The 16285-nt window shown below is 53.1% G+C and overlaps 1 protein-coding gene across 30 annotated transcripts in view; it reads right to left on the reverse strand.

The window, feature by feature from the left end:
- Positions 1 to 15998, reverse strand: part of NFE2L1 (NFE2 like bZIP transcription factor 1) — a 33236-nt gene extending 17238 nt beyond the window's left edge. For 2 of the 30 annotated variants that reach the window (XR_010838209.1, XR_010838210.1), the window contains exons 1-7: positions 15440 to 15527; positions 13309 to 14325; positions 8343 to 8558; positions 7842 to 7931; positions 7453 to 7611; positions 5293 to 6650; positions 1977 to 2145 (exon numbers count right to left, since the gene is read on the reverse strand). Coding sequence is in view for 28 of the 30 variants with exons in the window: in XM_067021388.1 (XP_066877489.1) it covers positions 2094 to 2145; positions 5293 to 6650; positions 7453 to 7611; positions 7842 to 7931; positions 8343 to 8558; positions 13309 to 13818 (2385 nt within the window). In the remaining 2 variants the exon portion in view is untranslated. Of the gene's footprint in view, positions 1 to 532; positions 2146 to 3537; positions 6651 to 7452; positions 7612 to 7841; positions 7932 to 8342; positions 8559 to 9792; positions 10235 to 13308; positions 14326 to 15439; positions 15551 to 15843 lie in introns of those variants that run through there. The other 28 variants (XM_067021391.1, XM_067021386.1, XM_067021392.1 and 25 more) reach the window with 28 other exon arrangements.
- Between the last annotated feature and the right edge of the window lie 287 nt (positions 15999 to 16285).

Here is a 16285-nt window from a genome sequence, read left to right on the forward strand (position 1 = left end):
TAGGTGGCAGAACTCTGAGGCAAGGCTGAAACATTAGGTTTACAATATAATGCTGACTAGTTTTTGTTGATATTAAATAGCTTGTGTTAATTCACCAGCAGGTCTGAGTCTGCATTCTGACCTTACTGGTTTGCATGTGATTTACCAAAGTACTACTTGTGATAGTACCAAAGTCATTGTTTACCCCACATGGATTTTAAAATCCTAGTTGACTTTGACCAATCCTGCCCTGTTTACTGTTTGCATAGTCACAGGTCAGGCTGGGCTACTGTGGGACCTGGCTCTGGGACATGGGCCCACAGTTTCAGTTACTGCTTCAACCCCTAGCTGAAGATTAGAAGGCTTATTAAGACAACTGAATTAGCCTCATTAAATTTGTGTTTAAAACAAAAGGCAGAGCCCCAACTCTTGGTCTTTTCTCCACCTCTCCCCAAATGAACTAGGTTTTGCTTCCTCGGTTGAAACAGCATCTGGAATTAAGTAACAAATACTGTACAACCTATTCCATTCTGCAGTTAGACTGGAAAAGAACCAGCTTTAAGACTTTTATTGATATTTCTGCACACTCAAAAAGGAAGACAAGGATTTCTATCCAACTGATTTTGAAAACACACTTCTTCACAAAGGCCCATATTCTCACTCCACTGGAGACAACTTGTACACTAGATTCTGAATCTCAACTAATTCAGGCAGACATGAACTTTCAAAGAAATCCTAGACAGAAAAAGGACCAGAACTCAAATCACGCGTTAAGTTTCACCCATATCCCCAGAGTCCCCACATGCTCACTCTCTATAAAGTTCAGAACTAGATGGAAGGAGGATGACTGACCTCTGTGGGAGAAGTAAAAGTGAAAGAGGTTCTTGGTGCACTGACAAAATGACAAGTTGAAGGTTTATGGTTCCCTTTCACTTCCCGGATGGATCAGGAATAGGAAAACAAGGCTTAACCACTCATGATAATAATCAAACACATGGATTTTGCTAGAGAATGTCTACACTTGGTTGGGAAAATGACTTCCAGAGAGGCAGACACCAACCTGGTACCCATTTTTGTACATGGATAGTATCAAGGAAATGGGCTCCTGCTAGTAGTGCCCTAAAACTACATATTTAGTCTGAGTTTCTGAAGCTGTTGCCCTAGGTCAGTCCCTACTGGATGAGGTAGAACTACGGTGGTGGGGATGTTCTTTTTTCTGCAAGGCACTTGTTCTCCAGCTAGGTGCCAAACAGATCTGAAGAGCAGCAAGGTCTGGTGTAGCTGTGGGTGGTCAAAGCAGGGATGAAGGCAGGACTCCATGCAAAGTACATCCTCATTCACTGGCTGTTTGTTTTTTTCTTTTTTCCCGCGGTACACAGGCCTCTCACTGTTGCGGCCTCTCCCGTTGCGGAGCACAGGCTTTGGACACGCAGGCTCAGCGGCCATGGCTCACGGGCCCAGCCGCTCAGCGGCATGTGGGATCTTCCCGGACCGGGGCACGAACCCGTGTCTCCTGCATCGGCAGGCGGATTCTCAACCACTGCGCTACCAGGGAAGCCCTCACTGGCTGTTTTTAATTGCTGTTCAGCTTTCCCTAGGAAGGGCGAGGAGTCAGCCGTGGAGGCCAGGTCTTGATGACACTGAGCATATTATCTCTAGATCTCTATTTTCCCTCAGTTCTATATTTTTTCTATTTTTATTGATTCTGAAATAGCCCTGGCTTCACTGGTGAGATCGTGTGTGGGGCAGAGATTGAAACAGTGGATCTGGGACTTCCCTGGCGGTCCAGTGGTTAGGACTCTGCACTTCCACTGCAGGGGGCACAGGTTCGATCCCTGGTCAGGGAACTAAGATCCCACGGGCCATGTGGTGCAGCCTTAAAAAAAAACCACAATGGATCTATTTCCGTTGCCTTACATGATTTCAAATGTGTGGGAAAATCAGTGTGAACGATGCCTAAGACTAAAGTCAAGACAAAGCAAGCCTTCGACCCCTACCCAAGCACGTCACCCAGAAGTTTGGTCCTGAGGTCTGCTCATCTCCCTGCGAAATCTAGGACCTCGTCTCACTTCCTGTCTCAGGTGTAGCAGCCTTCACAGTCCTTACTTGAGTTCTCATATCTTCTTCCTGCCAGAAAAAGCCTTGAAGCTGGAACACCCACTCCACCTGCCAACAGCAAAAAGAGGTCAGCCCCACAGCAGTGCTGACCAACTTGGCCCAAAGCCCCAGCTAATCAGCAAGCTCCCAGACACAACTGTACATCTCTCCATAAGGGGATATGGGGGAAGGGGGTGACCAAAACACACTTTCTCAGACCAGAGGCAACACTAGCAAAGGGGGAGGTGAGAGGACTTTTTCTTAAAATCTTTAAAATCTGTTTGAAAAGTTGCAAAACAAGATAAAAGTAATAGCCTGTGTACTAAACAAAAAAACATATACACATTTCTAGAAAGTATACAGAAACATTACTCTGAATTTTACTTGTCACAGTTTTCTGTATATAACTTGTATTTTTTATCAGCATAAATTATTTTTTCTGACTTAATTTTTAGCCTTTTTTTTAAAGAATCTTCATTTTATTTGGCTTACAGTCATAAGTTAATTACTAATTAGGAAAGAGCTCTTGTTTGATAGGACCAACCCGTTCCAACTAGATGGGGGGCAAAAGCCACTGTAAATTGAAACAAAAAAGAACTCACTGTTATTCCGAGAATTCTATTCACCCCATAGGATAAACTCTAGTAGCATCATTAAAGGACTGGGCTAAGCCAGGTCATACAGTGGTACATGGGGAGTTCAAGATCACAGGTTTCATGAGGAGGATCACAGCTTCCAGTGCTAAACTTCGTCTGGTAATCTCACAGAGACTGCCAGGTGGGCATTCATTACCTGGACTTTTGTTAAGTACCTTCCCCTAGATGTGCATATGGCTGTTCCAGCAACCAGCCGGTACCTTAAAGCATACAACTCTTTACAGGCTTTTTGTATTATTTTGAGGGAGAACAGATTCTGGTCACCTCAGCTGGAGAGCTTTCAAATGCCTTAAACCCTGGGGTCTAGCTTTCTGTTCTCTGGTTCCGTGGCCTTGCTGTTATAGTGAAGTGCTTAGCATGTGCTGGTCCTGTAGATCTCTTGGGTTTCTGCCATCACCGTCGTCACTGTGACTATGCTCCAAAGCTCTGCACCCCCTTGGTAGGTGGGGCCACCAGACAAATACAGCACAATCAATATTAAAAATGCAGTTTGCCACAGGAAGACAGGTAAGGAGCTGGGCCAGGTGACAACACCCACCTAGCCTAGCCCTACGAGAGAAAGGCCAAAACGGATTCCTTCCTCTAAAAGGATTCAGCTAGCAAACCCTACAAAAGTACATAACACCTGTGGAAGCTTTAATACAGTATTTAAGACTTTTGTCTTTCTAAATTCTTGTCAACCTCCGCTCCTCTCCACCCATTTTCCCCTAAGAGCTCTGCCTTAGCCACACAATGGCCAGTCCTCTCCTCATGGGGCCTGTTTCCTTTACTCTGAGTTTAAATTCAAAATAGGGAAAAATTGCACTTGAGAATAAATCATCCATTTTATTTTATTTTATTTTGTCATGTGCTCACAGCATCTCTCTCTCCTCTCCCTGGCAGGTCACAGAGATAAATTAAAAATAAAATCTACAAGGAAAATAATTTATAAAAGCACTTCCCAGGCTCGTGCCTTCTATCCCTACTGCTCAGTTAGAATGCCTCCCCACCTAAGCGGGGAGGAGAATCAGTGCTTCCCCCCTTCAACTCATTCCTGCTAGCCTGGGGCAGACAGTGCTCCAGACCCAGGCCGAGGTGGGGACAGCAGTGGCAACAGTTAGAGACACTGTGGTCCTGGAACCACCTGGCCACCTTGGCGCGCCCCTCTCTGCCTCCCCCAGGCGGTCCTCCATGAGCCCTTGCTAAATTGGGGGTGTGGGGAAGCTGCCTGTGGCCAAGAGCCTGAGGGAGGGGTACCCTCAGCCCCCCTTACATGCACTTCTCATTCTCCTAGAAAGAAACCCAAAAAAGAAAGAGACCTCGGGACAGAGGAGAAAAATCCCAAGTGTTCACACGGTTACACGGAGTCTTTATGGCAAAGAGAACATTTAGCAGCTTTGAATATTGGTATCTCCTTTTTACTCAACACAAGCATTCTAAACCCTATAAGTGAAACAGGGCTCAAGCCCTAAAAAAATCAAAGCGCCAGAAAGTCTACGAGGACTAGTTTTTGTTGCTGCTGCTGGGTTTTGTAGTTTTTTGTCTTTCCAGTGACAAAGCCCAGCTGGGGGGGTGGGGGGGGGGCTGAGGGAAGGGTCACTCCCCAGTGTTGTGCTGAATGCTGCCTGGCTTCTCCACATCATCCCCCTGCCTCAGAGCAGCTCCCAGGAGGCTGCAGGCCCAGCCTTGTGGGCACTGCCAGCACCCCGGCTCCAGAAGAGCTCCAGGCAGCCAGTGAGGGGCGGGGGCACATGGGTGGGAAGAGAACAGCATTCGCATGCAGGCTCTGATAGAGACGTGGGAGCCTCGGCTCAGGGGTGACTGGGCACAGAGGAAGATGTATGGCAGGGCAGTGAGTGACATGCTTGGTGTTGGGGCTGCTGCAACATGAGGCCTCACGACCCTTGCCTGTTGACTCTACCCTTTGATCCTAACCCTCCAAGCCAGTGTCGGGTCCCAGGGGCTCCCCTATGACGGAAAACTCACAGGAGATATCATCCAAGAGCTCCCCTTCAGGGATGCCAAAGTGCAGGAGCAGGAAGAGTTCACAGGCCCCTCCGAGAACCTACTCCGTGTTCCACCCCTCCCCTAGGCTGAAGTGGGGTTTACTCACACCAGTGATCTAGTCCCCTCTAAAACCTGCTGCCTGGAATCCTGGCCAGAGCCAACTTAACCTGCCCTCTGACTTTCTTCCCGCTTTGATTTTTCTGGGTTTTTTGTTTTCCTTCCTTCCTTCCAGGAATGAGACTTTCTACTACTTTCCTCTCCTCTTGCAAGTCCCTTACTTTCCCTTTTTCGGCCTCCAGCAATGCCAGCACCACTCTTCCCTCAAAGGAAAGGGGTAGGGGTGAGGACCCTGTCCACCCAAACGCTCTGGCCACTTCCAGCCCCCTCAGTGGGGGAAGCTGAGCCAGACAGCGCCTGCGCCTGCCTCTTCCTGTCCACTGACCCGCAGTCATCCCATCTGAAGATCTATTGGATAAGAAGGCATTAAAGTCCCCACTGTAGGTCCAGGTCCAGGCCCAGCCCTTCTCCAGTTTCCATCTCGGTGAGCGTCAACCCCCTTCCTCCCCAGGCTCACTTTCTCCGGTCCTTCGGCTTCCTCTCCTGCCGCCGGGCCTGCTGGTCAGCCAAGGTGCGGGGAATGAGGAGGACGCTGCCATCCCCGGCATACTGCAGTGCATACTGACTGGGCGAGTAGGGCCGCCCATTCTCATCCCGCAGCCGCCCAAACACTTCCTGGTACAAGCTCTGGACCTTCTGCTTCATCTGCCGCAGGGACCGGAGGAACTCCACCTTTTCCCGCAGCAGCCGGGCTTTATCGCGCTGCAGGTCCTCCACATCCCGCTCCAGGTTCAGGATGGTGTCCAGCTTGCGCTTGCGGCAGTTCTGCGCCGCCATCTTGTTCTTGCCACGGCGCCGGATGTCGCGGATGAGGCTCAGCTGGGCCTCGCTCAGCTGGTACTTTGACAGCAGCTCGTTGAACTCCTCCACAGGCAGGTTGATGATCTTGTCGTTGGTGAAGGGGATCTTCATGGCTCGGGCTCGATGCTCATCCCGGCTCATCTGTTTGTCCAGGAAGTCGGCCTGCTTCTCTTTGCTGCCCTTCTTGAGGGTGCTGGGTGGTGGCAGGTCAGCAGAGTCGAGGGCACTGGGTGCCATGTTGTATGTGTGGTTGTGGCCCACATGCTCCAAATAGGGCAGGCAGGAGAGCTGAGCTGGGTCCTGGTAGCTCATGCGGCAGAACTTGGAATACTCGGGCTGGTAGCCCACAGCGCCCTCAGCCTCTTCCAGATCCAAGGTCTCAGAGTCAGAACTGTAGCCAACTGCACCTTCCTCAGAAAAGGAGGAAGAGGCTGAGGAAGAAGTAGAGGAAGAGGAAGAGGAAGAAGAGGAGGAGGAGGAGGAGGAGGAAGAGGAAGAACTACCTTCAGAGCTGCTCAGGGAGGAAGGGCTGTGGCTGGAGTCCAAGGAGAGGCCTGAGTCAGAGTCAAATTCCTCTTCGAGCTGGGAGGCCTGCACAGGGTTAAAGCCTTCTTCAATGGCCAGGTCCATCAGGCTGATCTCATCTAGCATGGCTTCATCTAACAGACCCCCGAGTGGATCAGGCAGCTCAGGGCCTGCTGTGTCGTTGGCTGTGCCATTCAGCTGGGGTGGAAAGAAGAGCCCTGCCAGGTTGGTGGAACCAAAGGTGGAGTTGAGGCTGGTGGAATTACTGGGGACCAGCGGGAGCAGTGTGGAGCTGCCGGCCATAGGCAGGCTCTCCACCTCTGGGCTGAAGAGTGAGAAGTCCTGGCTGCAGCCCCCCAGGGACGCCTGATGCAGGCTGACATTCTGATTGATGGGAGTGTTGAGGGCAAGGCTGTAGTTGGTGCTCAGTGGGTCTCCTGGAGGGGCATCGTACAGGATTTCACTTGTTGATGTGTTCACTTCCATGGCCTGGGAGGGGAGAAGAGCATCACCGTTCACTTAGCGCAGACTCCATCCCCAGGTGTGGCTGGGGGCTCACTGATAGCAGGCACCCAACATAGGCACAGCTGCATGGGTGTAAAGGCAAGAGACAGGAAACCACAGCCCACAGCATCAGCTCCTGGCCCCGCTTGATCCATCGTGCCTGGCAGAGACGGATTCCTCCCTGTGGACTCCACCCCAAGGCAGGACTGATCAGCTCCAGGTTATGTTTGGCCCAGACTCCCCCATCATGGAGGAGAGGAAAAAGCACCTAACACTGCAAAATCAGCACAGTGAAAAGTACGCCCAGCCTTGGAGTAAGAAAGCCTAGCTGCACCACTTGCTGTTAAGACCAGGAGCATTTCATTCACTCAGTCTCTCTTTGAGGTTCAGTGTCCTCACGTTTAAAATAATAAAGGGCTGACTAGGTGATCTGTGAGGGCCAAGTGAGATGACAATGCCTGTAAAGCACTACAAGAATGTCAGCTTTTATTAATGCTAAACCTAGGCAACAGCCAAGTGACTATCTGCCCGAAGGAAAGGAAGGAGGCACACCTAGGAGGCAGGTCTGCTTTAGAAGCCTCAGCCCCGGGGCTTTAACCCAAACCCCAATCCTGAATCTACCACCTACTGACACGTGGACAGTTACCTCTCAGTGTCCCCACTTTCCTATGGATCAGAAAGGTGTTACTCTCTCTTTTTTTTTTTTCCCAGAAGTGGAAAAGCAACTGAGTATGAGGACACCCCACACAAAGTCCGATAGGTTTGTGCCTGGTTCTGATAATCCTACCTGCATTTCCATGATGGACATGAGATCTTGCCACTGCTGTTCCAAATCAAATGGAGATTCTGTCCCCGTCAGGAGAGGAGACAAAAGATTGTTTTGAAGACCTGGGGGCTCACTCTCACTAGGCACTGCTTCTGTTATGCTGGAAATGTCTGCTGGAAACTAGGGCAAAACACAGAGGGTTTAACAGGGGAGGAGGAAAGACCACCTTCTACTTTCCTCCCCGAGACTACCACCTGAGGTTCTGTTTCTTCCTTCCTCTGAAGTCACCCCCAGCAGCCAGGACAAGGCCAACACCAAAAGCCAGCCCCTCAGGCAGCCACAGAGAGACACACTCACTGTGTGCAGGCTGCCCTGCTGACTCAGTGGGCTCTCCCTGGAGTCCTGCTCACCTCAGCATTCTCCCCAAAGGGGCAGGTGGCCTCCAGCAGCCTAAGGCACTCTTCCAGGGACAGGGCTGTCTGGTCCTCCCCACCAGGCACCTGTGGCAACAGCAACTGTTAAGTCTGACTGACCGGGGCCTTGGCTGCCTGTGGGCCGAAGCCCCTTCCCCAGCCTTTCCAAGGGGAAGCTTGAAGGAGGCCCTGCATGGTTGCAGGCCTACACTCTCCCTCTGTTCCCAGGCTGTCGGCTGGCCCTGAGTCCCAAACTCCAGGGGAGAAGAGGGTGGGGGGTTCTGACGCAAGCAGAAAGCCGCTAGGTGCTCTGCCGCCCATGTGCCGCTCGTTACCAAGGTGTGGCCCCTCTGCTGCTGCTGCTCTTCTACTCTCGCTTCCTCAGCCACCACTGTGACTTAGAGTCCCCAACCCAAGAGACACATTCAGGCCCATCCCACAGACACAACCTGCCTTCTCTAAAGAGAAGCTTCTAGAAGTGGGCAGAGGCAGGAGTACCTGTGCAGGGAAGCTCTCCCCAGTCTCTCCATCCACTAGCAGGTTTCGTGCCAGAGCTTCTGCACCCTCGCCTGGCCAGGCGTCCTCCTGCTCTGCTCCATCTCGCAGTTCCTTATCCACATCCTGCTCCTTCTGGCGATGACTGTAGTCAAAAATCTCACGCCCAGCCCCCAGGTCAATATCCTGTCGCCAAAGGATGTCAATCAGATCTATGTCCTGAAAGACAGAGCAGCGTGACTTTAGCTCTGGGGTCCAGGGGTCCCTCCCTGTCCTGCACCTCAGAGGTTCCTCCTAGCATCACCCCAACTACTCCCGGGTGGGGCCCCTCCCAATCTACACCTGCCAGACTCTACCCCGTCCCTTCCATACCAGCACGGCTTCATTCATCCATTTCCAGACACCAGCCTCAAAAACAAAACAAAACAAAACAAAACAAAACAAAAGCTAGCGAAAACCACTAGCACAACCATCACCACACCGGTCTGCGGGCTTAGGATCTGGACCAGAGGCACAGCCAGGCCAAAAGGCAGGGCCATCTTACCACTACTTAAGAAGGAAGGGGGAAGCAGGAGACACTTCTCATTTCGGGAATGGAAATCCCTTAAAACTTGGTTTGTAGAAAGATGGCCATGGCAAGAGTGAACTGTCAAGCAAAACTGCTTCGCAGTGGCCAGGCTTGCATCAGCCTGTGGTGCCATTTCATTTGCATAAAGGGGTGGGGTGGACTGGAGAGGAAAATCCCTGCATTTGCAACCACCTGATGCAACCAATGACAACGACAGGCTATCCAGCCCTTCCTACAGCCGTTCCCCCTTCCCTGGATGAGGCAGGAGTACGGCTGAACACCCACAATTCTCAGTCCAGGCTCACCTCAAGATCCATCCCTGCCAGAACAGAATGCCCACTCTCAGCTGATCCTAGCAAGCTGCCTCAATCCCCGGAGAGCCTCAGGCAGTCAGATGATCCTCACTGGACACCCCACCCCTGCCAAGGCCAGCCCCACGGTGTCCCCACAAACCAGTGCTCTCACTCCTTTACCACACCCCAGGACTCACTGACTCCCATCAGGCAACCCACTCAAGGACATAGCCCCCGTCACTGCCCAGCCACAACTGCCGCCTCGGGCACCAAAATGCCTCCCTCTCACTCTACGCTGGTGGCTCCTGATTAGTTCCGGCTCCACCTGCCACCCCCACTGCCACCAGCGTACAACCCCAATAAATATGAGACGTTGGTGTTTCCTATACATGCCGCCCCCTGGGGTTGAAGAAACCCTAAACTGTTGCCTTCCAGTCACAGATTAAAAGGCAGATACTTTCCAGAAAGCAGTATCCTTAGCTTAGACCCACCTCCCTAGCTCTGACCAGGTATCCCTCTCCCACAGTAAGCCTCCTTGATTCTAAGACCTCCCAGGTGTACCTCTCCCTGCAGTCTCCCCACATATACCAACCTGAACAGAAGCCCTGGACCCAGGAGCAGAGGGGGGCTGGGCCACCCGGTGACCAGCCACCAAAGAGTTAAGGGGCCGGCTCCCTTTGGCATGGCCCCCACCACTGTGAGAGCTGCGGTCCAGGCGGGTCATGGTCTGCGAGATGAGCCCCAGGGCAGCTGGTGCCGGGCAGCCGGACAGGGGGCTCCAAGGAGCTCTTGGCTCGCAGGGAGCACACCAGGCTGGAACGGTGGCCCCTTGCTAGCTCCAAGGGGCCCAAGGAGGGTGCCCCGCCCGTGCTGCTGCCTGGGCGGCCCAGCCCAGCCCCCTTTCTCCATCCTGGAGCAGCCCCCTCCCACCTCACAACCCCAGTTCCACTCAGGCGCCCGGCAGCCCCCACCCTGAGCTCACCGCAGAGGCTGCAGTGAGATGGGACTCCCACCCCATGCTCCGTGCTCAAGCTGCAGAGGAAAGCAAGCTCCCTCCTGGGCCTATCCTCCCGCTCCTCCCTCTCTCCCCCTCCCCACGCCCCCCAAACTTGTTACCTAGGCTGCAGCAAGGCGCCAATCCCCTCCCCCTCCCACCCCGCAGGTCACTGCTGAGGCTGCAGAGAGCCAATCCCCTCCCCCAGGTCAGCAGCTGGGCTGCGGAAAGAGCCAATCCCCTCCCACTGTCGTTACCTAGGCTGCGACGAGAGCCAATCTCCTCCCCCAAGTCTCCGCTGGAGATGCGGAAGGAGCCAATCCCCTCCCACCGCCTGTTACCTAGCTGCAGCCGGGAGCCAATCTCTGCACCAGGGCAGCTGGAGAAGCTGCCGCAAGGAACCAGCCCATCCCTGGGCCGCCTCCGTCTCCTCAAGGAGACGCACCCAGGGGCGGGCAGCCCCACCCAGCCCAGTCAGCCAGCCGGGGTGGCGCAGTGAGAGAGCCCTGGGGGGAAGGGGTGCCACTTTCCCTCCTGTCCCATCCTGCTTACCCAGCCCACTCAGGACTGGAACTCAGGACTGGGCAGACACTCCTCGCACAGCTTCTCCGGGAATCTAAGTTCTTCCCTGGAAGTGTAAGGAGTTTTCCCGTTCCTCAAGAGGGCTGTGGCCAGTCGTCCTCAAGCCCAAGGCTCAAAGCTAGGCTGGGCAGGAACCCAGTGCACCCAGATCCACTGGGAAACAGGGGCTTTGTCACCCTACAACAAGCCAGACAAGAGGAAGGGGGAAAGCCATCTACACATATGCAGGGATGTCAAAGTGCTGGCCAGGCCTAGCCCCAGGCAAGAGGAGCCTGACCGCCAGCACTTAAGGAGACAGGTGCTCTGCAACGTTCTGGACACAAACATGTCCCCCCCGCCCCCCACTTTCTCTTCACCCCAGGCTTTGTTCAAGAGCCATCTCTGCCTGAGCCCCGGCTTACATCTCTAAAGCAGGAAGAATGCCCCTGACAGAATCGGTCACAATTCTGGCTCCCATCCTCACTGCTGCTCCCCTTGAGCCTAAGGTCAGGTCAGGGACAGTATGTTCTCCTTGGTCGCAGAGTGCTCCTCCTCGCCTGCAAAAGCTGTACACAGGCCACCCCCCCTCTCTGGGCAGAGTGCCAGCCTCGAGGGGAATCCTATCCCTGACAAGGGCCTGGGCTATAGCTGTCCATCGAATAGGCCTGGCAGCAGGGGAGTGCTGCCACCCCAGGGATAATACCAGCTCCAGCAGTGCCTGTCACATGCTCTGGACCTGGGTATTTTTATCCCTGAGTTGCTGAGGAAATAATGTTCTAGACACACAATAATCCTCCCTTCCCCCATACCCAGCCTGAGCCCCTAATGCTAACCCACCCCCAATCTCCAAAGGAAGCAGTGAAAGCCTGGGGTCAGGGAAAGCACAAACTTCATGAAGATCAAGAAACGAGGCAAGCAGGGTCAAAGTCCCATCCCATTCCACCCCAACCCATCCAATTACATTGAAAACTTCCCATCCCACCCCATCCCAGGAGAGCTCCCTGCAGGAAGAGGAATGAAGCTATGCCTGCTGGGTTCCCAGGAGCAGGGTTCCCAAGCCCAGTTACATCCACCCCTTGCAGAGCTACCGGGGGTGGGATGACGAAAGAGGAGGCTGGGAGCATACCTCTTCAGACCACTGTGCCAAGACTGGAGTCCAGTTGAAGGTAAATAACAGAGGAAGCAAAAGAGATGTGGCACTGTAAGAATCTCAGAAAAGAGGCACTACAAGGCAAGGAGTGCTCTTGACTCCCATTACTCAGGTAATTCTAGTCTCTCTCAAAGTAGAGCCAATATGGGCCAGCTAAGCACAGAGCAACCCTGGCACTACTGACATTTGGGGTCAGATCAATCTGTTATTTAGGGGCTGTCCTATGCTTTTTAGGAAGTTCAGCAGCATCCCATGCCTCTCTCCACTAGAAGCCAATAGCACCTTCTCCAGTTGTGACAACCAAAGCCGTCTCTAGACACTGCCACATGTTCCCTGGACAAAATCATCCCCAGTTGAGGACCACTGGCCCAGAGAAAGCCACATGATTTGACAGTCACTAACATTCAGAGAACCGAGCTCAGGAACAGGCTTCAATGCGGGATGGGAGGCAAAACCTGGTCTGACTGGTAGGCAGAAAGAGTCAAGTTCTACAGCATCTGTAAAACTTTTAACATACCTCCACACCCCTTCTTCCCAAACACTCCCCCCATGCACCCCCGCCTCAAGACTCAGCTCTGGAAAACCCAGCCCAGTGCAATCCAGACTCTTCCTTCCCTAATGGCCAGCGACAGAACTGGACCTTTTCCCAAGCTCCTTAAGACTGAGTGGCAAGACAGGTCCAAAGGCAGAGCTCAAAGCAGTCTTCTCACATTGGTGGGGGAGGGGCAGCAGAAACCACTGAACACGGTTAGAAGCGACTGCATCACCTTCTGCCCAGAACAATGTGTCAGCCACTTGTCAGTTCAGACCTCTGACAGCTCAAAGCAAGCTGCCTTCAGCAGCAGAATGCAGTTTCTCTTCTAGTTCCCATCCGTCCCAACAACTATCTAAATTGACCCCTTGGCTCAGACCCAGGAGAGGCGACTTATCAGGACCTTACCACCACAACAGGCCTGACCACAAAGGAGGAGAACTTCAGGATACGTATGTGTATTTTGATGTGGGGGGAGGTACAAGGCAACAGTCCACAAAATATTTGTGTCTTAGCAACAAACATACACGGCATCAAAGCCCATCACAACATGACTCCCTCCCCCACCCCGGGCCTCCAGGAGTCATGTTGAAATCCAAGCAGTAAACACACAGGCATGTTCTAAGGACCTCCCATTGCCCTGACAGTTCATTTAGAGGTGGGTCAATGGTTCAACACAAGGAAATGCTCCCAACCCCCAATCCTAATCAGACAATCTAGCCCACTCCTATCCCAGAACAATGCCTGACACCCCCTGGAACCTCTCTGGTTCTTTACAGGGCTTACTACTACTACTACACTCCTTCAGGACCAGCCCACCCCCGCCCCGATCCCAGACCCTTCCCACCCTCCCCTCCACGTCGCCACTAACCTCTTTGGTTAAGTCTCCACTGACTGGAGGGGCTACAGCCCCCAAATCCTCCAAATCTTCACTGAATCCCTGCTCCGTTTCACTTTCTCGCACCCCGTTGTCTGGGCCTGTCACATCTTGGAGACCACTGGAACTCTCGAGGGTGAGGCCCGAGCTGGGCTGGCTGCCAGAGACAGACCCTTCCGGATCCCGGTGGACCAGCCAGGCGTTAACCTCAGTGGTTGGCACCTGGAACCTGTCCAGGGCCCTCACCTGACTGAGGAGCCGCCGGGCAGTGAAGTAATTGTCCAGGTCTATGCTCTTGGGGTGGATACCGTAGCCATCCAAGGTATTCCTCAGGTTGTGGAACTGGGTCTGAGTATAGGCAGAACTGGGCCCCAGGATGATCTCCCGGAGCGGGGGGAGCTGTGAGGTCAGGTAAGTATCCACGTCCACCCGCACCCCGATCAAACTCAGCAGAATGGTGAACTGGAGGAGTCCTTCCGTTAAGTATTTCTTCAGAGAAAGCATTGCTGAAGGACCAGAATGTTTATGCTTTTTGGTTTTTAAATCTTCCAAAAGACAAATCAAGGCCACTGCTCTGCTGCTCCAGCCAGCAAGTTACCCTCCTCAGTGCCAAACCCTGTACCCCACCCTGGCAGAACACAGGGGCTGAGCTTCCTGACAGCCTCAGAGGAAAACACACACCTTGGAGCCAAGGCCACAACTCCAGACCACATTCACTTTTCCCTTCTTGACACCTCACCTCTGAAAGTACAACTGTTTCCTAACCCAGTCCAGGCCCTCAGGGCCCACGTGACTTACTGTCTCCACAGTCCACATACAGTCACTTCCTCACTCACATTAGTTGTCCTCTCTGTAAATTTCACTGCAGGTTGTTCTTGGGAACAGCTGATGGTTATTTTTTTTCCTTCTCTCTCCTAAGGTTTATTTCCTTTGGCTGGAGCTACAGGCCTTTTGTCTTGGGTCAGAGTGTCCCGCCTCCTCCACACTTACCAGGGGGGTTTCCAGAGAAACCTGAAATGGGAATCACAAAAGCAACAGGATAAGATTCCATAATTTTCATGCCATGACAAAGGCAGAGGTAGGAAACACATTAAAAGGCCACTTTTATTTTTTATTTAAAAATAAATCAGTTATTACACTCCAAAAAAAACTAAAACATGAAAACCTGTTAGAACAACTATGAGAGGAAGGTATTGCTCACAAGGGATCTCAGTTTCTGGATATTAATTCTGCAGTACCCTAAAAGGTAGCTCATTTTGGATAAGCAGATAATGCCCAGGGCATCCAAAATATTTTACACGTTGTCTGATTTACCAACCCTCCCCCAACCCCCATACACACTACCCAGCTTCTATTTTTAGCGTGAGAAGTGCATTTCCTATCTTAAAATAAAGTTTGTTTCTCATCTCTCAGGAGAAAACTGCCTACAATTCTTGTGCTTTCAAGTTCTAAAAGGGAGAGAGAGATTATTAATGGGTGAGAGAGTAAAAGGACAAGAAGACAACCACCACATCATAGAAAAGAATAACGCCTTTTGTTTTTCCAACTGTAAAATCTGATTTCCCTTTCCTATCACTCTCACATTTTTTCTCACATTTTTTTAAAAATGGGGGTACTGACGAGATGGGGGGGCCCTGAGGCAGGATTATTCGGTCCAGAATTTGAATAGGCAGGTTTTATTTTCATTCACTTGACCTTCTGATCCAAAGCAGAAGGATATGGCCAAGTCTTCAACCCAGAGAGCCAAGTGGGGAGGGAGTAAAACTGCCTTTCACCTTCTAGTCTCTATTTCTGAGCTTCCATTAACCTCATAAACCACGACATAGCTCTCTCCTGTTCACTGCTGTGACCCGTCTACGAACTTCATCCTAAAGGTAAAGAGGGATATACAGCGCGCGCGCGCGCGCGCGCACACACACACACACACACACACACACACACGCCCTTATCTGGCTGGAGTAAACATAATTGCGACCCAGAAATCCTGTTTACACTACCCTCCAGTTCTCACGCAATTTACTACTAAAAACCTCCCAAGAGCCAATTAAGTTCGAGAAACCGGACAAGGTCCCTTAAAGATCAAGTAAGGCCAGGCCTGAGCCCGGTCCCACCCTGCCCCGGATACCCGAGTCCGGCTGGGACCAAGTCGCCATGCCGCTCCTGGCTCCTCGACTTCTAGCCTCTGGGCAGCAGCGAACAAGTGCTACTTTCCTGGCCTAGACCCACCCTGACGGCCAAACCCCACCCCGCCCTCCGCCCTTATGGCCCCACCCCGCTCCCAAGCCCAGGCCTAACACCACGCCTTCTCAGGCCCTCAGCCCTCCCCAGTCCAACCCACCCCGGAGATGCTTTCTCCACAGCCTCTCGGCCCCTCCCTGCCAGGCCCAGGGCCCGGCCCCGACGCGAACTCCGCTCGGCCGCCCGCTCCCGCCTCCTGCCCCTCAGCTCCACCCCGCCGCCCTTCACCCCGTAAGCCTCGGCCCCGCGGCGCTGCGCCCCTCCCGTTAGGGAAAGAAATGTGCTTGATACCCTCTGCTGATCTCGGCGTCTGCCGCTGCCGCCACAGCAGGCGCTCAGCCCGAGGCCAGGCCTTGCCGCCGCCACCGCCGGCCGGCCTAGAGCTCGCCAGCCTCCGCTTCCCTCCCCGCCCCCTCCTTCTACCTCAGACGGAAGCCCGCCCTCCGCGCCCTCCCCCGGAACACGTTTCTCCAATCAACGAGCAGAGACAGTGGCCGTCGCCGGATGTCGCTTTGATTGATAGCAGAGAGAACCCAATGGCTGAGTGTGCCTCCTTCTCCCTTTACCGATTTCCCAAGACTGACACGGTCCACGGCCCAATGGGCATGTAGGCCCGCCCCACGGCATGGACCCACCAATAAAGTGTGGCGAAGGCCCTATCACCCGGCGTTCGGGACCCCTCGGCCGTGCCCCCACCGCTCGCCGGCTGCAGGAGGTATTACAGGCTGGGCAC

This window comes from Kogia breviceps, chromosome 19 (assembly GCF_026419965.1).
Source record: "Kogia breviceps isolate mKogBre1 chromosome 19, mKogBre1 haplotype 1, whole genome shotgun sequence".
Taxonomy (NCBI): Eukaryota; Metazoa; Chordata; class Mammalia; order Artiodactyla; family Physeteridae; genus Kogia; species Kogia breviceps.